The 23,302-nt window shown below is 38.8% G+C and overlaps 3 protein-coding genes across 4 annotated transcripts in view; 2 read left to right on the forward strand and 1 right to left on the reverse strand.

Moving 5' to 3' along the window:
• The first annotated feature begins 725 nt into the window (after positions 1–725).
• srd5a2 (steroid 5 alpha-reductase 2) lies at positions 726–8,028 on the forward strand. Of its 2 annotated transcripts, XM_005795121.2 has the most exons (5): positions 726–2,064; positions 3,589–3,752; positions 3,849–3,950; positions 4,029–4,179; positions 4,267–8,028. In XM_005795121.2, the coding sequence occupies exons 1-5, from the start codon at positions 1,790–1,792 to the stop codon at positions 4,331–4,333; spliced, it is 759 nt and encodes a 252-aa protein (XP_005795178.1). In that variant the 5' UTR covers positions 726–1,789; the 3' UTR covers positions 4,334–8,028. The 2 variants fall into 2 exon arrangements, with proteins under 2 accessions (XP_005795178.1, XP_023183725.1); XM_023327957.1 differs by having other exon boundaries at positions 4,029–8,028.
• The window catches only part of slx4ip (SLX4 interacting protein), a 52,685-nt gene continuing 35,064 nt past the window's right edge, over positions 5,682–23,302 (forward strand). Inside the window, exons 1-3 of the mRNA XM_014469666.2 lie at positions 5,682–5,750; positions 13,308–13,373; positions 13,824–13,863. Of these exons, the coding sequence (XP_014325152.1) occupies positions 13,837–13,863 (27 nt within the window). The 5' untranslated portion in view covers positions 5,682–5,750; positions 13,308–13,373; positions 13,824–13,836. The remainder of the gene's footprint in view (positions 5,751–13,307; positions 13,374–13,823; positions 13,864–23,302) is intronic.
• Positions 8,049–11,103, reverse strand: mkks (McKusick-Kaufman syndrome). Its single transcript, XM_005795213.3, has 4 exons — positions 10,058–11,103; positions 9,317–9,498; positions 9,056–9,166; positions 8,049–8,496 (listed from the first exon to the last, which is right to left on the reverse strand). Exons 1-4 carry the CDS (start codon positions 11,028–11,030, stop codon positions 8,068–8,070), a joined length of 1,695 nt encoding a protein of 564 aa, XP_005795270.3. The 5' UTR covers positions 11,031–11,103; the 3' UTR covers positions 8,049–8,067.

Consider the following 23,302-nt stretch of genomic DNA (forward strand, 5'->3'; position numbering starts at 1 on the left):
GTCACTGAAACTTCACAATGGTTCTCAAGCAACTCAGATTCTTTGCCTTACAAAATACAAAATTTATTTTCATTTTAAGAGAACTGTTGGACACTAATCAACAGTCCAATCCTTGTCTTATTAGTCCCATATAAGACACTTCTGACATCTACTTCTAGCAGCTGTAGTTTATGTCCTGTGGGGCTCCTTGTGAATCTCCCTAAGCATTTGAATGGTCTTTGCTCGTGCATCATTCTCTACCACAGTTTTTCCTTTTGCCAAACTTTCAAAGGAGTTTGCATGCATCACTCTGTAGCCAGCTGCTTTAGCAATGAGGTTACCATCCTTGGGGAGTGTCAGTGACTGTGCTGGAAACCCATCAAGTCAGCAGTTTTTCCCATTATGATGTGGATCATAACTTTTCTGTATTAAAAAGCCTTGTTTTTATTAATTTAAGAGTCAAAATGCTGGGTTTTCATTAACTGTTAGCCATTTAGATGTATTCTAAATGAAGACATGACACCTAAAATATACACTGCAAAAACATTTTATGAAGTATTTTTGATTTAGTTTCAGATATCTTAGATTTGCCTGATTTCAAGTGTGCTATTGTTTAACTAAATAATTCCTTAATTAGCCCAGGTTGATTTAAAAAAAAAAAAAAAGAAACAATTTCTGCCGGCCGACTATTTCACTTATAACAAAACTTTTTGCAATGTTGTAAGTGAAATAATCTGCCAGCAGAACTAGTGCTTTTCTGTCAATATTAAGGAATTATTTACTCAAAACATGCTCCTATATTTTGCTGAATAGTCACTCATAGGTTTTTGTCTCAAGTATACTAATATATTTGCTCTAGAAATTAGACCAATCATTCTGTGTTATCGGTCTCTATGAAATTCTAGTTTCACTCTTTAAATTGAATGAATGAATGAATTAAATTAACTTTTCAGTGATGATCTAATTTTTGGGGTTGTGTACTCAGGACAGCACCACCAACCAGGAGAAGCACTTACAAAGAAGCATAACTTGTTCAAAAGCACTCCAGTTCAATCTCATTACATTTGCATTATCCTTGACACAACTGGCAGAAAATTTATGATTATTATCTCCAACAACAGGAGGTAATGATCCTTTCAGCTCTGTAGCTTCCTGTGAGCCATACTGTAGAAATCAGATTGCTTCTCACCATTTGAAGTCTATTCAGCTTTTAATTGAACTTGTTTCAGTTATTTCCATTTTTCTCATCTATTAGATCTAGTCCTGTTTATGCAATATGACAAGCCTGCCAACGATTTGCTCATCCACATTCATGTAATCCAAGCATTTGCTGAGGAGATTAAAAAGCTTTAACCACTTGGTCCCATTTCAATTAGAAAATAATGTGCAAATGCACAAATAAATCTTTTAAAACAATCAGATTTTCATATTTTCTTCTTTGCTCAGGTTGCTTTGTGAGCTTTTTAACTGGATGGACTCATAGATTAGGGAGTTTTAACATGAAGCAAGCTCTTACCAGAAGTCATCTGTTACAGATGACTCCATGGCTGTTGCTCCAGGTTTGCTGCAAAGCCTAAATTTGTGCTTGGGAGGGCGGGATAATCATAACCTCGCCTCAGGCAAAATATGTACATAAGCTGTGAAAAAGGGAACACTTTCATGTTTCAGCAAGCTGGCTGACAGACTTTGGCTGTGTTCTCTGGGAGGAGTCACAGAGAGGCTGTTTACATCCATTCAGCTTTAAACAGATACTCAGGATTAGTTCAGAACTGGAAAGGATTACTGTAGTGCGGAGGACAAGACCTGCAAGATGCACTGCTATGAGAGCGTGGTGAACTATCTGAGCTGTGGGATGCTGCTGGCAGGACTTCTTCACCTGATCAATCACAGGAAGGCACAGGCCTCCTATGGACGCCACATGAAACCCACCGCTCCAGCTATTCTGGTCCCTGCCAGAGTTGCCTGGTTCCTGCAGGAGATGCCAGCTCTTCTGATGCCGCTGCTGCTGATGCACCTTTCACGCCAATATTCTACTATGGGGAGAGCCATATTGCTAAAGACCTTCTGTCTGCACTATTTCCACAGGTAAGAGCAAAGAGAGGGGCTTAATTTAGGATGCTAAGAGTACATATAAAACCTCATAAGCCTCACAGGGTTTTCTGAATTATGTCTTTAAAATAACATTTCCAAATCTAGTTTAGTTTTACTAAGCAATGACAAAGTATTTAAATAATCTTGGTATCAAAATAAAGCGAACCCTTGGGATACTGGTTTAGTTAAAAATGTGGATGACATAAAATAATTTAGATTTTTTTTTTTGTCCCTTGCCAGTATATTTTTGCACTATACAGTACATAAACCTTTCAGAAATATAAACAACATATATTTTATATTTTAGAAATATAAACCTGCGCACAGATTGATGCAGCTGACATAAACTAGAGCAAATTTACAGAGGTTTCATTAAAAAATTCCCAGGTGGTTTCCCATTGGCACAAGTTGGCACCATTTACTAAACAGATTCCTGTGTTTTTACTTACTAAACATAATAAAATTATTTTTACATATCTATGTGCTTGTATTATTTAATACCCACATTTATTTTTCGTCCAATTACAATAAAACAATAAGTTTTTTTTACTTCCACTTTTTTTTACTGTTTATTGTTAAAAAAAAAAAAAAGAACACCAAATTTAGACACATTTTACTGATTTTTTTCCCCTGAACTACCAAAATATATATATTTTTTGCCATTTCTAGAGCTATGTACAATGTTTTTTTTTGATGAAGGTTCTGGTCACTGACATCTGTCCCGCAGCCCTTGGACATAAACTCAGATGCTTCCTGCTCAACTCTAATGGTTTTTATCAGCTTCCAAGAATCTGACATTTTTGTTGATGCCAAATACTGGAGGGGCGTGCAGTAATGAGTGTAGGGGAAAAAGTTAAGCTCTGCTCCTGGTACTGGGGTATTAGGGCTCGCATATGACCTTGTTTATGTTTGAAAACTTCTATTATCTTACCTGAAAGACAATACAAGCAATGGGAAAGTCATTTACATTCAGCTGTATCTTAAAATGTTGAAAAAGTTAATTTATTTCAGTAAATCAGCTCAGACAGTAAATTCATAAGATGTATTTCAAGTGTTTATTTCTATTCAATTTTGGTCTTTACTGATTCACTCTCTTATAACATTGTCATGAACTGTATTTGCACTCAATAGTTGATTGGTTCTCCTTTTATGTGAGTTATTGCATCAGTGAAGCTTAACATGGAAGTGATCAAACTGTGGCTCTGCTGTGGAAGCCCAGATTGTTTTGAAAGCAACCTTCAGCTCATTAACATTGTTGGCTCTGCATCTTCTCAACTTCCTCCAACAATACTCCAAAGATTGTCTTCGAGGTTCAGGTCAGGCTAATTTGCTGGCCAAATAAAGCATTTCAGACTCGACCTCAAACAACTTGGATTCTGTGCCTACCTACTCTGCCTCCAAACTCTTTGACCTTGATTTCAGGAATGGCTGAACGTATCCAGGATATGAGCTGTAGTAACATTACACCTCTACCTCTTGGTCTACCTTCTCTTTCTGTTATCTGTCTGTCTATCACAGGACATTTGTGTATTCCCTTCTGACCAGAGGACAGCCTTTCCCTCTGAGTGTGATGGCCACAGCAGGCTTCTTCTGCTTGTTGAACGGTTCTCTGCAGGGTCACTATCTGCTGCACTGTGCCCAGTTTGATGAGGAATGGTCAGCTGACTACCGCTATACAATTGGTAAGCACACGCTCTTTTTTTCCCCCCTCTCATCTTAAATCCTTTTTAAACATAAGATGACTTGTGAAATGTTAGCTGTGTTGCATGTTATTTCAGGCTTAGTGGTGTTTTACATCGGAATGGCCATTAATATACACAGCGATTACATTCTGCGCAACCTGAGGAAACCTAAAGAGATAGTTTACAAAATTCCAGCAGGTATGACCCTGATTATACTCAAGTAAACTGTCCTCCAAAATGGGCTTGCACTCACACAGTCTCCTTAATCTTCTGCAGGAGGCTTATTTGAATATGTGTCTGGTGCCAACTACTTTGGGGAGCTGGTGGAGTGGTTTGGCTATGCCATAGTGACATGGTCCCTTCCAGGGTTCTCGATCGCTGTTTTTAGCCTCTGTTTTATTGGACCAAGAGCCTATTACCATCACAAGTACCTACAATATTTTCAAAAGATTAATGATCCCTGTTTTTGTACTGTCGTTTATTTTATTCCTAATTTCTCTTATCTTCGTTACAGGTTTTATAAGGAACATTTTAAAGAATACCCCAGGTTTCGAAAGGCTTTGATTCCATTCATCTTCTGAAACATCCTCTCATTAACTTTTGTTGGGGAACGGTTCTAGTTTTAGCTCTAGAACACCAAATGCATGATATTTTAGACACATATTTCTGAGATCTCTAGTTTTAAGATTGTTCTTTTTAAAGATGTGCTGTGCTGAGGAAACCAGAGTACCCAGAGGAAACCCACACATAAAGGGGGAAACCATGCAAACTAAATGCACAAAGCCTGCAGACTGGAATTCAAACCCAGAACTTTATTGCCACAATTTGCTCACCATGCAGCCCTTGATCTATTCATGCCTTGAAGAAAAAGAACACACTCTCCTCACCTGAGGGCAGATGTGGCTCACTGGGTAGAGTAATAATTTTGAAATGGGAATTTGTGGGTTCCAAGTCAAGTCAAGTCAAGTTTATTTATATCACACATTTCAGCAACAAGACAGTTTGAAGTGCTTCATACCATAAAAACATAATAATGCAGGTTCCAGCTTTCTCCTGTCACATGTTGATGTTCCACTGCTCAAGGCACTTAACCCCGAGTTGCCTACTTGTCTGCGTATCAGTGTATGCAATTGTGTGTGTTGGTGATTGTGACTAGAAGAATGTGATTTTTGTGCACTTTAGGGTTTTTAAACCATTTTGAGTTTTCAGTATTACAAGAAAAAGACTATAAATTCAGTGTACCATACAGATGTTTGCTGTGCCTTTATGGATGTGTTTGAGGCCTCTACTATTTTTAAGAAAGTTAATGTTTTCCTCAAACTCATTCTGTATCAAATTGTATCTGTGCTTGTTATTTGCCCCCTGATGGAGGATCTAGTCAGGTGTTCCCAGTCCATCCTTTACAGCACAAGTGTCAAACTCCAGTCCTGGAGGGCCACTGCCCTCAAACTTTTAGATGTGCCTCTGTTGCACCCCACCTGAATAAAATAATTAGGTCATTAGCAAGGCTCTGGAGAACTTATTTACACAAGAAGGAGGTAATTAAGTTGTTTCATTCCAGTATTTTGTACCTCTAAAATCTGCAGGACAGTGGCCCTTGAGGACTGGAGTTTGACACCCCCGCTTTACAGCTTCAGTCCCTCAACTTCTAAATGCATCCATGTTTCATCATACTTGAGTCAAACAGCTGAATTTACCTTCTGAGCATATGTTTGGGTTTTGCAAATTCTCGTTTTTGGAAGAATAAAGGTGCTGGTTTCGACTCCCTATCTGGGGTCTTTCTGCATGGAGTTTACATGTTCTCCCTGTGCATGCATGGTTCTCTCCTGGTACTCCCACAATTCAAATACATAACTGTTAGATTAAATGGTATCTAAATTTGTTTATATGAGGGTGTGGTTCCATGGTTGTTTTTCTCTGTGTTGTCCTGAGATGGACTGGGGATCTGTCCAATGACCACTGGAGAAAGGCACCAACCCCTTGTGACCATGAAAGAAAGTAAGCATGAAAACTCTTTTTTTTGGCAGATGGCTTTAGGAATCTGCATCCAAATTGTGGTTTCAACCCTCTTAACACCTAATTTATCTTTTATACACTGATAATTCTGAAACCTTTTGAGGCCATTCAAGGTCAAAACCCTTGATGACAGAATCTTGTTTTTGCTTTATGACGCCTTGTGGATGCTCTCAGAATTGCAGGTACGAGTGCCATCTTTTATTCAGGAATCCAAAATGACTGTACGCACAAATAAACACCAAAACAAACTAACAAAAAAGAGCTTTTAATAGTGTCCAGCAACTCATAACAACCTATTGTTTCATTAAATGTTATATACACCAATATGCACTATACAGTGATGTATGCAAATCTGGAACCAACTTCCAGAAAACTGCAAAACAGCTGCATTACTGAGTTCCTTTAAATCAAGGCTAAACCCTCATGTGTTAGAGTTACCTTTGATTCGTAGTTACAGGAACATTGATGATTATATTTAATTTATATATATGTGATGATTTTGATGATGGCATTTGATGAAATGTAATGTTTATTACTTGTTTCATAACTGGATACTGTGTGATATGTTTATGGTGTAAAGCACTTTGAACTGTCTTGTTGCTAAAATGTGATGTTCAAATAAACTTGACTTGACTGGACTGGAAGAAAACTGTGAAGTAAAGGCATTTAGTATTTTTATTCAGGTCTGTTTTATTGGTCAGTGGATCAAATGTTTTTGTTTTTTTTTAAGGAAATTTCATAACTTACTATATATAATGTGCCCACATCAAAACTGCAATTTTATTTATTTTTTAAGAGATGAAAGAAGTATTATTTAATTAGAATTTGACATTTATTTTGTAAATAGTCAATATATATTTAAAAAAAGTAACAAAGAAATCATTTTAGAAGAAAAACAGTGGGAGTCCATTCAGTGTTTCATGAAACTTTGCTAAAGTTTTTTAAAGGTGAGTAATAACCAGTTCAACTTAAAAAAAAAAGTTTGATGTTCTGATTCTCTGAGGCAGGAGTTTGTTCTGTAAACGGTGGGTTGCTAGTTCAAATCCCCGGTCCATCTGTTAGATGAATGGATGACTAATTGTAGTGTAAAGCACTTTGACCCTCTGAACTAGGAACTATAAAATTTCAGACCAATTACCATTATTTCTGGTATTAGGCTTTACGCAGTTCAACATTGTAACTCATTTTATAAAATTTTATTCAGAGTTGTTGTAGATGCTGATGGCTCTGGGTAGGAAGGATATTCTGTAGCAGTCTGTATTACAGCAGCTTTGAAGAAACCTCTGAGTAAAAACTATTTTTGTTATGATGAAGAGGATGCTAAGGATTGTCTGAAATTTTCCTGGTTTTATAAAAAGTTCTTCTTTGCACCATCATCTCCTGAGCAAACCAGAAAACAGCCAATCTTCTTTATCGGCTTGTTGAGCTTTTTTCACCGACTCTTTTGTCCCTTGCTCTGATGCTGTTGCCCCAACAGATGATGACCATAGAGATTACACACTCCAAAACAGACTTATAGAAGATATGCAGCATCCTGCTGCAAACACTGAGGGACCGAAGTGCAAGATGAATGCATATAAACTTCTGACCAGTACTCCTAATATTCAATTATGCTCTGCTGATTGCAAACAGTAGTACATGAACAAAACTGTTCTGTGTTTATGTGTTGCACTATTCAAAATGTATTTTAATTTAAAAAAATAATTTATTGCAAAGGAAAAATAGATATTGTAACTGATATTAAAGTGTCTTCAGAAAGTTGTCATGGATGGTGATGCTGTGGACAGGAAGGATCTTTGGTAGCAGTCAGTATTGTAATAAATCTGAAAAGTGTTCTCACTGAAGACTGAAGAACATTCTGAAGGCTGTTATGACATGCTAACAGCTCAATATCTGGGCAGTAGAGACAATGTTCCACAGTAATATGTCCTGGATGAGACCATATGTTGTTAACAAGCTCTGCCAATCCTCATTTGCTTTTGCTGCTCCTCTTTATATCTCTTTCTGGCCATATGGTTAGAAAGACATTGGAGTTGAGGATAATACTCTTTATGATCCATGGAAGAGATGGTTGTAACTTCCTGCTTCCTGCTGAAGACCAACATTCCCAAAGCATGATGGTGCCACCATTTTGCTTTACAGTGGGGATGCTTTATTGATGTGTATTAATTTACTGCCAGAGTGTTCTGCATGCTGAATAATAATAGTAAAAATGTAATTTACTGTTTACATAAAATAATAATAAAATAAAAAAGAGTGTCTGTGATGTTATCTCATTGTTGATAACACATCTTCATAGTTAGTTCACATCCTGAATTACATATCTCACATCCAGTACAAGATTAGCAGTTTCCACGGCAACTTCTAACGCGTTAACTTTAGCTGTGAAGGAGTCAAGTACGGTCGGCTGCAGTGGTGCTGCTGTTAACAAGGGTGCCGGGGAGAACTCTGCATATTCAGTGTTTAGGTAGCTCCACTTTCTATTTTGGCAGCTTTGTACCACTCCACAGCCACAGAGTGCCGTAGCGTCCTTCAGGTGTTCCTCTGTAACATCTGAAGGGAGAGTCCAGTGGTGTGCGTGAGTCAGGTCGATGAGAGAAGCACCGTTGTCGTGCTCTAGAGATGTGGCCACCGACTCCAGAGAGCGGCAGAATGCCTCAGCAGCAAGAAGGTACTCCGTCTGTGAGCAGCTCAAAACAGGTGAAGACTCCGAAACATCATTCTTGCTCTGTAAAAGAAGATATTATCATTACAAAAGCTAAGATTAATGTAAACTTTAGGCCTAGAAGATATGGCTGAAAAACATATCACAATATAAGAGTTTCGGATCAGGTGATGTCTATTTTTAATTTTAATATCTGAGATACTGACAAACTAGTGACGTGACCTTTTCTCTTTTATCCAGTTTTCACTACATGCTGTTTTTTATTTTTTAAATTAAGCAGTTATGAGGCAGGGTGGCAAAACCTTAAACTGATACTACATAAGTTACTCAGTTGCAGGTTGTTGCTAGGTAACCAAAGAGTGAGTGAGTTAATAGATGTCACCCACCTTGCTCAGCTAACTGTGAGAGGCTGAGTGGCTAAAATCTTTCCTCTGCCTACATCTCCCAGAATGCCGTGTGGTTCTGGATAAGAGTTTGGTGAATATTCTATATATTGAAAATTCTATCAGATATATTATGTATTGGCATTGATCCCGTGCCTATCATGATATATATTATTACTGATTTATTGTGCAGCCCTAGTAAATTTAATGAAAAATGAATAAATGGAAAGGATTTTGACCTGGTATCTGATATAAGCAGCTAAGTGGGTTTCAGTGCAGCCACCTCCGAGTAAAGCACACGGCTCCCTCAGAGTGAGCCTCAACACATGCTCCGTCTTCTGGCACACCAGCTGCATTTAAAAATATTGTTTTAGAACACAGGCACAAAGAGGCATGTATCATTGAAGAAGAATAGCACAACCATGCATTTTACATCCTTAACTTCCTTTATGTTATGCATTAAAACCAACAATGCAGCTCTAGTTTCTATTTTATCTCACCTTCAGTTCATTCAGCATCGTTTCATTCCTGTGGCAGAGGATCATGGTACAGGTGGTTGTTTTCCCAGCAGGGTGTAAATGCATCTTTGTCTTGGATCCAAACTGCCTGACACTGACATTATGGACCTCCCCATAGGCTGCGCGTGGGATTGTGGTGTGAAGCGTGGCCACAGGTTGAGCACCTATTAGATAAGTAAACCAGGAGCAAAATGTACTTTAACTGCAAACTACACACATTGATGAAACGGGGTGTACATGTAGGTGCTTACAGTGGCTTCCAAAAGAATGCAATTAGCTTTAAGTTGTCCACATTTGGTCATTTTACAACTTACAATGTGATTTACTCGGATTATTTGTGAAAGGTCAACACAAAGTAATGGATAATTGTAAAATGAAAAGAAAATTATACATTTTTCTCAAATTTTGCTTAGTAATAAAAATCTGAACTGTGTCTGTTTATTTGAGTTTAGACACCCTTACTCTGATACTCCTACATAAAATTCAGTGGATACCACCATTGAATTCAGAAATCCCCTATATAGTAATGAACTGTCTAATCTGACCGACTGGACAGGGAGAACATTAATCACAAAAGCTATTGTACAAAAAAAGCTCCAAGAAAAAAATTAATGTTCAGAGATGCTTTGCATCCCCTTCACCATTATTATACATTTAGTCAATATTATGCAATCTAGATTGTATTTGTACTTATCTGTATATTTGCTTGACACAAAGTCCTACCTGTCAGCTGAATAAGTGGCTCCATGAGACTGATTCCAAGTCTCTCTATGACTATTACACCATTGCATCTCAAGTAGTGCTGCAGCACTGGGTGGATGACCTTCTGACACACAAATAACTTCACCTCATCTTTAAGCACCTGCTTTCCAAGTTCCAAAAGCTGATCCAGGATCTGTGAGTCAGTGTCCACACCCTGATGCACCTCGATCCTACCATCTCCAAGTTCACTAAGATCTCCAGCCAAAGATGCACTGAACAGAACCATACGCAGTGGACTACAAAGACTGCCAAGGGAAATGTTTTCAGGCGTGTCCAATAGTAGGCCAGAAAACACGGCTGATTCCAGCACAGAGTGTCCCTCTATTGGGATAGTAACTGTTCTGCCAAGCCGGACTTTATCTGGGATGTTGCAAGGAACAGTCAGTAGGAAGGCTTGAACAGCCAGCCTGCTGATGTGGGCTGATTCTGGTTCTGAAAGCACACAAGTCGGTTTGCTGGCGATAACACTGCGAGCTAAAGTAATCAAACTCCGGCTGCTGCAAAAGTCCAGCTTGACTTTACAACCACAGTCCTCTTGTTGTAGATGAGCAGTGCAGAGAGACAGAAGGTGCTTGTATACTCTGATCATCACGTCTTTCCTGAGGCCACATCGCCCTGCTTCTTCAATTAGAGACAGACAGAAAACAGAAGCGAACAAACCACAGTCACTGAAGCGGGAGACGTGATTCAGAATGGAGCCTTTTATCAGACTGATGATGGGATGAGAACAGGAAATGGCTTGAAGGAGAACAGATGAGGTGGAGGTGGTCACTACGGCCCCTCCGATGTTGTTATGAACTTGTTTCAGCCTGGCAGTAGGACCGTAAGAAGACTTGAGAAGCTCCTTCATCAGGCGGAGTTTGTTACAAACATCTGAGCTGTTCAGAGGGAGATCCGTACAGACAGAGGGAGATTTCTTCACGAGTCGAGACATTTTGCATCAGTGAAGGTTAATTTAAACGTAAATAACTCGCTATATACATCAATGCTGCTTCAAATGTAAGGGTGTCAACTCGCTATTACTCACTTCGTGGTTCTTAACACTGCCTAACTGAAACATTAGCAAAAAATGCAAAGGTTTTACATACATGCTTAAAACATATTAACAAATATTGCAGTGCTTTAAAAAGTTTATTCTTTTTAAATAAAATAGCAATTTTATTTAAATTAACGACAGACAAAGTAGCAAAGAACAACAGGCACCAAACGAACACCACTCGTTTCCATGGTAGCGGTTACAGTGTTTAGTCCCACAGATGCCTTGTAACATAGAAGCTTGCCACTTATAATATGGCGGCTGTTGTGGCGTATTGATTCCATGGTCCTCAGTGACCGCCCGTCGCATTTCACAGTAATTCCCTCAAGCGGATTCGTTTATTTTACTCGCTTATTTTTTTTTTCCACAGAAGAGTGAAAATATAACTCATGTGCATTATTTGATATTTTGATTAGGGTCTGTTTTGCGAATCTTCCCAGTAAAAACAATTTCTCATATTTATGGCAGTTGGTGGACAGCAAAATAAACTGACGTCATCTCCAGGCGCTTTCTCATATTTCGTTCAAAACGTTTGGCGGTATGAAATTTTCACATATATCGCACTTTAACGATGTTTTGTTTGACTGATTTAATAGTGTGTAATTGTGATGCCATTAAGTAACAACCTTATATATATTAATGGCAGCGATTTGTCGTTTTTGAAGTTAGTTGTTTACTGAAGGAAATAAAATACTCGAGGTTTGAATTTAAAATTGTAACATGCCACTTTATGACACTCTTAATATTTTTTGCATTTATTTGTTTTTCCCATAATTTTAAACCAATCCAGTGGTTGTAGATAAATTTCACAGCCTTTTTGTGTTCTGCGTTTAGCAGTCGTTACTGTAGGACTATTTGCCTGTTTTTAGGGAATCTGAACAACTTTAATTGTTTAAAATTTAAACTATAGCAATAGCCAAACCTGGATTCACTTTATTTTCACGGCTTAATAAATACTTGAAACAGTCTGTAAATTACAAAGTCTTTCATTTGTTTGTAATAACTTGCAAATGAGCAATTTTGATAAAAACCCAGATTGAATTATATTCCTCTGCTTGCAGATACTTTAAATCACAGTGAACGATTTGGAAAACTTTTATTTTAGATGCCCTTCTGACTATTTTTAGTGCAGAAGAGTAACGCCTCCTCTTGTCTCTCTGCCTTGATGATGGAGTTTGATATTCAATCTACAGGTTGAGCTCAACCATCCAATTTTATCCACTTATGCCTGGATTCATATGTTTTTTTTTCCTGTTATCATCCATGTCCCATAATTGTAGTTGAGAGTCAGAACCGAGAGGGACCTGTAAATAGAGAACTGGGCCTTTTAGCTCAACTCTTTCTTCACCATGACAAAGCAGCGGCTATGTTTCTTCAGGCAAAGCTCCAGTCAGTCTATTTATCTAATGTTCCATCTTATCTTACTCATAAAGAAGATAATGAGATACGTAAACTCCTCTGCTTGAGGCAGAGATTGACTCCTGACCTGAAGAGTGCAGTCCACCATTTTCTTGCTGGAAATCTTGGACTTATATGAGCTGACTCTCATTTCAGCCCCTTCACACTGCTTGAGCACAGCCTTAAGGTCATGACTTTAGGCTGACCTTTATACTCCACATAAGTTTTCACGACTACAAACTACTTTTCCCTCTTTACTTTTTGATCTGCAAAAAGTAAAGAGGGGACCCTTAGATTGTCAAGCCAGGACTACACCTTGAGATCCAATGCATAAACGTCCAAACAGGTTTGTTGAGAAGAAAGGAGTCAGCTGAGGTGGTCTGCTTTGGACTCCACCTGGTCATTCCTTTTTTGGTTTGCCGGGTGTGTCCCTTTGGAAGAGTCCCCTGTATCAGACTTGGATCTCACTGGAGAGACTGTGTATCCCTCTTGGCCCCAGAACACCTTGAGATCCCCAAAAAGCTCAAGGCAGTCACAACGCAGAGGGCTGAGTGACGCCTCTTGGACCTGTTACCTCTGAAATACTGAGGTTCACTATTGTTGTAAAGCTACAAAAAAGCTGTGTGAATTTTTATATGCATATATTGACAATTATGTAAATTATGTTAATTCTGAGGCTGTGTTAAAAAAAACACAGGACTTAGATTTCTCAAATCAGTGCTAGTTTGTCCTCCACTAAATTTCAGAAGAAGTAATTTGCTTTTTTGTCTTTTAAAGGTAAGCGGTGTAGAACAACTTGGTGCACATTTTACAGAAGAATCTAGAACTGGATCATCTAATAAGGTGGGTTACTTGCAAAAATGGTGTTAAAATGCTATACATTTAAATGTTATGCATATAAAAAATATAATTTCAATACTTTGCAATCACTGTGGATTATTTCAGTCCATGTTTGACTTCCTAAAGACCGGTTTAAGAGCATTGGAGATGCCCTTTTAGTTTTTTTTGAATAATTAAAATAAGCATAATTTATGTAGTATTTAAAAAATAGTTTACCCTGTCTTGTTTTTTTTTCTATAAATATGATTAAATCTTAGATTTTCAACTAGAAGTAGTTTTCACGACTGCAAACTACTTTTCAGCTTACTGAAAAGTAGGTTTCTCAAATCTGTGCTAGTTTGTCCTCCACTAAATTTCTGAAGAAGTAATTTCCTTTTTGTGTCATTTAAAGGTATTTGTAAGGATCTGTGGCCAATACTTTAGACATAATTCAAGCTGTGTTCTTGTTGTCAGGTGGTGTGAAGCAATGTCTCCCTTCAAGTTTGTCATTAAGGTAGGTAGAGTAAGTCAAACCCCAAAGGCCCCGTGTACCATGAATCAATATGATTTTAGGGAGCATGTCTATCACATTTAATGCAATTTTCAGACATTGTTATGCAAAAACAAATCTATCCATTAACTTGCAAAGTTAATGTTACAAATTCTCAAATTGTGATGATATTTTCAAAATGAAGAATAAATAAAAAATAATCTGACCCCAAAATGATGGCTTTTGTGCACACCATTTGATAACTGACAAACGTTTTGCACTTGACCATTCCACTTTTTGTCCTGTAAACGCAATATCTTTTTGATTTGGGGAAACAAAGTAGTGCCTGATTAAGTGGATAGTTATTCAGTCTTCATTGTATACAAATAATCAGCACCAGTCAATATTATGTAGGATCACATTTTGCCTCGGTTACAACTGACCTGCTTTGCCTTGCCTGGCAGTTTAACTGGAAGGGAATGCATTTGGTGCCACAATATTTCCATTTTTAGATGATAAGTTGTACAGTGCTCTGTGAGAATTTATAATGTGGTATAATGTTTTAAACCCTAACCTTGCTTTAAATTTTTCTCATCCCTGACCTGTCTGCTGTGTTTCTTGGTCTTCGTGATGCAGACCTCTAACAAACCTCTGAGGCCTTCACAGAAGAGCTGGAGTTTTATTGAATTGCACACAGTTGGACTCATTTTACTAACTGGTTTAGGTCTGGATGCTTGCAGTGGATTTTTTTAAAGGGTATTTGAGTAAAGGAGGCTGATTACAAATTAAATTTAGACCTTGTCTGTGTTAAAAAAACATTATAAAACGATTAATCATTTTCTGAAATGCATTATGTCAGGTATAAAAACAACAGGCAACCTGTTCAATGAATGCTGGAGAGAGGCACCTGAGACTCTGCAAGGATAAGCAGGATGGACAGCTTTTCTTCTCTTCTTGGAGGATTTTTCTTTGTCCACTAGAGGGGAGTACAGATATGCTTTTCAGCTTCTCCCCACTGTGGCGTGTTTAAGTGTCTGATCTCCTTGTGCAATTTTTCACTGACTAACCCTTGATCCTGTTGCTAATGGGCTCAAGCATCCAGCACAGGAGAAACTTGCTCTATTAAAAAAAGCCGTGCAGTTCATCCTCAGTCAGTTTCTCTCTCAGGAATAACGCACGTCAGATGTTTTTGTTAAGTGCAGGAAAAGCTGCTGCTCTCTCTTTTTGTTGACGTTTCATTTATTGAGAGGCTTGGATGAGGGCTGCAGACATTTGCGCTGATCTCTCACATCCTCCCTAATGCTATATGCACCTAGTTGACCAGATATTGGATTCAGTCTCCTTATTTGTTTCATATGCATGCCTGCATACGGGTTAACCCACCACCACCCCCGCTGGCTGGTTGTGGGAGAGTAAAACCCTGAAGGTTCGAGGAATGTTCCGTCCCACTTGGCACATAATGATACTGTTGTGTTAGTCGGCCTGAGAAAATGCGCACAGCCTCCACCACTCTTAACCAACTAACCACGAACAAGTATGTTAAAATGAATCAGTCCAAACAAAAGCAGCCAAAGCTCAGCCCATGACTTCTCATAAGACAAAACAAGTTTTTTTACTGATTTAAATACTTAGAAAAGCCGTTGAGCTGAGGTGTTGCTTGTCTATATAGCATAATATTTATCAAAGGATTTCTGAGGCACTTTCATGAATTTTTAGCCATGTTAAGAAGGCTGTTCAGCTGTTTTATGATTCTGTCTCCCTGAAGTGTTTTTAAAGCTGCTCCCTCAGTGGATCTGTAGAGCTGCACTAAGTTCTGGTATGCTCCTTCTTAAAAGGGCTTAGACTATATAGTGACCTGCCACTTCTCAGACCTCCCGAAAAGGGGGCCTGCAGGCTTAAAAACATGATCCACCGATGTGCTTGCTTGTCTGGCAGGACGTTGCTGCAGCAGATCTGCCTTCTATTAGCATTATTCACTGCTGACTTTCCAGCTGCCCCGAGTTCTTGTCTGAGGCCGAGATGTTTCCTTTTTTTTTTTTTTTTAGAAACTAAACTGTTTGAGGTATTGCAGAGCAGTTTAATGTCAGAGGTTTATGTGCTGCATAGTGTTGTCACTCTGTAGATGAGCTCACAGAGGACCACACATAGTGCATCGAGCAAAATATTTGGGATTTTTGCGATTGGAAACAATTTGATTCTTCCCAGGTTCATGAAACAAAACAAATCAAAACAAAAAGATAAAAAAAAAAAAAAAATCAGTTTTCCATTTGTTGGATGCATTTTGCCTCACAAAAGCATTCATACCCATGGAACTTTTCATATTTTGTCACGTTAAAAGCAAAAGATGTCTTTTGAGATGAAGTCCCTTATCAGTTTTGCACATCTAGAGTCTGAACTCTTTGTTCATTCTTCATATTCATGAATATGCTTCAGTCCAAGCAACTCCACTGTGTCTCTGGCTGTACGGCTCAAGGTTGTTGTCCTGCTGGAATTCGAACCTCCTTTCCTGTCTCCAGTCTAATGCAGCCTCTAACAGGGTTTCTATCAAGATTTCTCTTTATTTAGCTCCATTCATTTTCTCAACAGCTCTAATTAGCTTCCCTGTCCCGCAGCATGATGCTGCTCCCACCGTGCATAAATATGGCGATCCACGGTAGTCCTGTCGGAGTGCAATGCATTTTATTTATGGGTGTAAGGGAAAAAGAGATCGAAAAAAATGCATGTTGCATTAAATCCTTATTAATTCTTCGAAGTTTCTGATTGTAACGGGACAAAATGTGGCAAACATACTTTTGCAAGGTTCTGTATATTTCCAAATGGGACGCAAACTTCCCAGCTTATTTCTGTCTACTAATTTCTCCAGTGTATGCCTATGCTTTGTTTGCTGAGTTGTTACCTGGAGATATTCCTGTCTGTTCTTGCTGCTGAAATTCCACTCCTGGGTTGTGTCTCTCTCTTTTTTTGTGTCATCAAATAAAAAGGACTCGGGTGTGTTAATATTTGAATGAATGAAAGGAGTTTTGCACTCAGATGGAACGCTTCCATCCTCTGATTTTAAATAGCATCTGGGTCTATGTTAGTCAAGACTCACGTTTTCTGTGTAGTTTGGCCATTTTAAGAAATTGGAAAGGAGAAAAGTTGTTCTTTTTTAGGGGAAACCCAGGTGACTCACTGCACAGAGAGAGAGAAAGAGAGAGCTGGGAATGAAGCAAATAAAGCCAAAAAGCAGGTCTGTCAAGCTTACACTTCTAAGAGCTCCCCTGGGTTTTCTGCAGATTGCAAAGAGAGAGAGAGTCAGAAAAAGAGCGACACAAAAAAAAGAGGGAGAGATGCAAGTTTTATTGAGTGAGACTGCATCCCCAGCCCCTTCCCTCCCAGTGTAAACATCTGTGGCTGGTTAGTGTTAGCCTCTGAGCTAAGTGCAGTCCGAGAAGGTCTGGTTCTTATACTGTTCGATAGCAGTGGCAAAGGGCAGCGAGGTGGGGAGGCGGGTGAAGCTGCTCCCAGATTTTGGGCCCGGTGCCCAACTCGAAGCAGCTCAGGCAGGAGGATGGAGAGCTGGGTCTGGGAGTGAGATAAGGGAAGGTGGAGAGTGTTCTGGGAACTGAAAGTGATACACACCAGAACTCTGAAGACTAGAAAAGGCAAAGTGGTCATCAGAAAGTTGAAGTCAGGACGTGTTTGCTTGCAGACAGAAGTAAGAGTGTTTTCTCTTGTGGAGAAGCAACTTTAGTCTCTGATTCTTATTGCGACTTTCATTTGTGCCTCTTGAACTATTAACGATTATCTTAGTATTTGATTATACTGATGATTAATTGGATAAAAATATTGTTACATTCTGCAGATTTTTCATTCAAATCTTTATATGCCATAATTAAAGATGCAAATATATTTTTTAGTTAGAAAATGTACATTTTATTGTTTAGAATACAATAGCATAGCATCCCTTTAGTGAACTCTTCATCGTTTGTAGTAAAGGATGCATCCACAGCTAAAAATATATTTCTATCATGAACATGTGAAAAGCTCTGCCCTTTCTGCTCGACTTAGCATCAATAAAGTGTAAGGCTGATCTGTTGACTTTTTTTTTTTTGGATCAAGCGATTAAAAATTGAGCAGAAGATGCTTAACAGCAGATTATTTTTTAATGGAAGAGATCTGGGTAGAACATATTTACAGACAAAGAAGTTTTTTGTTGTTTTTTATCTTTAATACAATATGAATATATTTTTTGTACAGTTTTATCTTAATTGCTGCTCTGACTATTCAGATTAAAATTAACTTTATTTTGATGAATTTACATTACAAAAAAAATTAGACAAAGGGAAGCAAAAAATTCTTCTAGCAAATGGCTATTATTTAGTCTGTATAATCCAGTTAATGATTAATCAATTACCAAATTAGTTGATTGTTTTTTTTTAAGTACGGTAATTGTTTCAAGATAGACAAGGAGCTAAAGCTGAATTTAGGGCAATCCTGGAAGATTATCTGTTAGAGGCTGCAAAATACTATCTACGAATGAGGCAGTGGTTTACCTTGCATGGAGACTAAAACCCCTAGACATGGCCTAGCCAAAGTTGAGACCTTGATCCAGTTGGGAATCAGTGGCAAGACTGTCCAACCTGATGAAGCTTGAAGTATTTTGCAAAAAATGAGCAAAAATTTCAGTCTCTAGATGTGCAAAGCTGCTGTAATTGCACCAAATGCAGGGCACCCTTTTTGTATTTTGCAACGATGCAGTACTTTGTCATAAAATAGATAAGACTCATGCTTGGAATGTGATTCAAACTGTGAAAAAGCTGAAGTTGAATGGGTACTTTTGGGAAACACTGTGTAATATTGATCACTTTGGCAGCAAGGACACAAAGTATAAAGAAGGTAATCTTAGCCTGCGGGAAGACCCAGTCCTATTCATCTATTCAGTGACAGCACACAAAAGATGGCACAATAAAGGATTTGGTATTAAGTAGCGCCTCTCGCTACCTCTGCTCAGGAATTTTGAAGGCTGGTGCAGGACGGCGAACAAAGCAGTGCTGGTCCACTTTAGAAAGCCTGAATAGAGACACTTCCTTTACAACTTATTGCCTTATCAAAACAACAACAGTTACTATGAGCCTTAAACGTGTCAAACCAGCTATACGAAGTGGAAATACTCTTAAACTGTCTGGGACAGATTTAGAAAGCTTCTGGGTGTTCTTAAGGTAATTATAATGCCATTAAAGTGAACTTTGAGGTTGTTTGTTTTGTCTTAATATTCAGCAATAATCAGGGTATTTCCCCTTTAGTAAATGAAGTCAAATCCCTTTCAATGTACAACAATATCTCATTAGACTCTGCAGGGAGATTTTGCTTGGGCCTCATAGGGGATACGCAAAAATTTACTGGGTCGTAGGTCATGGCATAGTTCAGCCAGGAGACCACTGGTCACTCTTTGTGCTAGCAGTTGACAAAATTAGCCCACATGATCAGATTGTAGTCAGAGCCTTTGTGTAAAATTAGATTTGGATGTTTTTTGTGTTATCTGGCCCACTCGACTCAATTGTCCTTTTTAAAAATGCTTCAGTAGCGCCACATGAACAGCACAGTCTGAGCTCAGGGACGGGCACCCCTGCCATAAATCTGTTCCTTCCTCTAACCGGCACTTTTGCTTTGCAAATTAATTCGTTTCTCATTAGGATGATTGCATTAGTGAGCATTCCTGACTAACTCACCCTCCCTCGTTTCTGAGAGGTCTGTAGGATCACATGCTGCTTTGTGCAAGAGGCCAGACCACTGTTGATCATCAGCATCCAGTTCCCAGTTGCGTCTCATCTCCTGATCTCATGTGATAACAGCAACTTGGTCTGAGTTTTTGCTCGATGTTCGCCTTTCAGTCCTAAAACGCTCAGTAAGAAGTACAGAAAACGCATCAGCTTGCTGCACAATCTCCTTCAACTTTACACTCTATAACGCACTTTTGATTTGGAGAGGTTTAACTCATTCCCATAAGTGGTTCATCAGTTTACATACGTCGAACAAAAAGACACACACCCATTCTTCGCCTCACTCTCTGAATTTACAAACATCTACTGTTTCAGGTTAGTTAGAACTGGCTAATTCTCTTTGCTAAATGCCACAATATTGACATAAAGAATATGTCAGAAATGTATTCATCAGCAAGTGTAGACATGATGATATCTACACCAAAGTATAGACGACATCTGAAGTATACATCATCATGTCTATTCTTGCATATGATTGTTTGAACAGATGAATGCGGCACCTTCAAGCATGTGGAAGTTGTTCCCAAAGAACCAAACTTGTTCAGCTCATAATTCTCTTCTTGATGTCTTAGCTGACTTCGTTAGGCTTTCCCATCTTTTTGATTTCTTTCTGATTTTAAGTGAAGGATGCAGATGAGTGAATAGCAGGACATTTTTATTTTATTTTTGTACCCCTCCGGGGGGTCTTTTGTGGGCTCTAGTGTCCCTTATATGAAAGTAGGCTGACAGGAAAGGGGGAAGAAGAGGGGCGAAGACATGCGGCAAATATCGTCGGGTCCGGGAGTCGAACCTGCGACGGCCGCGTCAAGGACTCAAGGCCTCAAAACATGGGTCGCGCTATCCCCTAAGTCACCACGGCACACCCAGCAGGACATTTTTTGTTAATAAAATTAATTTCAATTGGTGTCACAAAAGTAACACATGAATAAATAGATACTACTTTAAACTACTCTGCATGCTTATGCAACCATGTTTTTGCAACTTTTTAACATATATTTTTTTGCCACTAATGGAGTAAAGGTGAGAAAAAAATTATATCCATGTTGGTCTCGTACTTTTTCTTCCCGTGTTTTAAAAGTCAAACTTTTGAGACTTCGTATGAGAATCCCACTCTGCATATGTCAAGTCCACTACTGGGGTCCACGCTTTGATTGACAAGGTCTGACCCTTTGTTGCTAGGCTTTCTCATGCATGGGTAGTCGTCAGAGGCCACCAGTCACCGGTGGACCTCTGCGAGACAAAGGTCACAACATGAAGAGAATACTCATCCATTGGGGATGAGCTGATATTGACAGGACGGATGCATAAAAAAATATCATGGAAGATGTGGCACATAACATGGGACCTTTTTTTAAGGTCCAGAGCATTCTCACCCCTTTGAAAGTTTGACAAAGATAAAGCATTGTGTTTTCACTATGCATCTACACACAGCAGAGCCCTAGGAAAATATTCTGTGGAAGAAATAGAGACGCTCCCTGATCAGTCATATGGGGGCGCCCTCTCCTCTGCTTGAGCTTGTAGGGGAAACCAGGAAGCGGCTTCACTTTATTAATTTTCCTACAGAAAGACAATGAGAACTGAAAACGTTCCCATGGGAAGAAGAATATGCTAAATATTTGGCAGCTCTATTTGGACCGTGGTCACAGCCCAGCTCTAGTTTTATGACAGCAGATAAGATCATCAGTATTCTCTTTTAATGTTTTGAGGAAAAGTTGTGAGAAAGGCAGCAGAGTAAATTCTGCAGTAGCCGAGCCTTCCCTTATACAACCTCTCTTAACATCCTGAGAATAAGGTCAGAGGAGCATCCCTTCAGTCTGAGTTGGGACATTTAGTCATCCTGTCTGGGATCCTGAAGCTCAGGGGACAAGCCTGACTCACAACAAAGGCCTGGGTTTGGAAAAACATTCTTTGTTGTAAAACCAGTAGCTCTGCTGTCAGTACTGCTCTTTCCCAGGTCTGCAGAGGGAGGCTGGAATCCGTGTCAGGACTTTGGATCTTTTTGTTTTCGCTGAAGTGTCACTTTGGGTTTTTGGGGGCAGCGATGTCTGGGGTGTGGGTGGTCGCGGTCCATCCGTTACTTCCTCGTCCAGGGACAGGCGAAGTTCACACGAGACCCACATTCCAGTTGTTCTCTGCTGCCGGCAGCTTTTGCACTGATGTGCAAAGTCGTTTTAGCCTGAGAAAGATGGAACAGCTGTCTGGCATCCTTGCCTATTAATTAAATATCATCCACATCTTTTCATGTTATAATAACAAACTTCAGTTGACTTTTATGTGATAAAGCAACATGAAGTAACTTCATAATAATGCAAAGTGGAATGAAAAGGATAAAATATTTGTATTTTTTCGGATTTGAAAAAATACAAATAATTTTGTAAATACAAATGCAGGAGGAGCGCATTTGGATTTAGCCCTCCTTTTATCAATATATATATTTTTAAAATGCATCTGTTCATTTTCTAGTATACGTCTCTAAACTGAATTCGATGGTTATTTTTGTTTTTTGTTCAGAAATATTGTACATTTTTAAATATTTCAACTCAAATGCAATTTTTTTGGGATCTGAATTATGCAAGTTTTAATACCTGTATAGTATTTTACTTCCTTTGCTGTTGCACCTACTATTCAGTTTCTTGTTCTTATTTTATTTATTTGTAACTTGCTGCTGGTACATCTGAATTTCCCCACAGTGGGACAATATGGAATATTTCTATTCTGTTGTATTCTAATGTATTTAATTAAGATTTGAATACACTGTTTTAACACTTAACCAAACATTTCTATTGCAGTTTTGTCTGCACGTGAAGTTTATGCTTCAGTACAGCAATAACTGTTTCACAGCCTCTGACAGATTTCCTTCTCTGCATTTATCCCCATCCACCTTTACCATCATCTCTGACCAGCTTCCCAAGTTGAAGCAAATCACTCCCGGTGCGTAACGCGGCCACCATCATGTGTTGGTGGGAATGTTGTGTTCAGGCACATGCTGGTATCCCATCACACATTGGGTTTTGTATGTAGGCTGAAAAGTTCAGTTTCAGTCTCATCTGGCCAGAGTGTTTTCTTCCATCTGTTTGTTGTGTTCCCTGCATGGCTCATCGTGGTAAATCTTAACTGCTCAAAGCCACATCGAAAGAAAGGCTTTCTTTCAACAAAGGCTTTGTTCTTACTACTCTTTAATAAAGCCTAGATTTGTCAAGTAAAGGACTAATAGTTGTGCGAACAGATGTTCCCCTCTGAGCTGTAGATCCCTGCAGCTCCTCCAGAGTTGGCATGATGCCTTTGGCTGTTTCTCTGATTAATTCATAGACTGAACTTTGGTGGATACCTGTGTCTTGGTAAATTGTTATTGCATCATCTTCTTTTTATTTTCAAATAGTAGATTGAACAGAGCTCTGTGGGGCCTTTACAGAACAGCTGTACTTACATTTCAGTTGATTTATAAGACGACTTTGGATAAAGGAAGAGGGGATGCTTACAGATGCATTCCACTGTTTTTATTTGTAAATTAAACACTGTTTCCAATTCCCTTCACTTTGTTCTTTTTATTGGTTTATCATGTAAAATCCCAACAAAATACATTGAGGTTTGTGGCTTTCACATAAAAACATGTGAGTATGAATACTTTTGGAAGCTCATTGTTATAAACTCTGCAGCCTTTTCCTTAATGCTTTGCAAACAAGGAGAGTAAACAGAAAACC

The sequence above is a fragment of the Xiphophorus maculatus genome, chromosome 22 (genome assembly GCF_002775205.1).
Source record: "Xiphophorus maculatus strain JP 163 A chromosome 22, X_maculatus-5.0-male, whole genome shotgun sequence".
Lineage (NCBI taxonomy): Eukaryota > Metazoa > Chordata > Actinopteri > Cyprinodontiformes > Poeciliidae > Xiphophorus > Xiphophorus maculatus.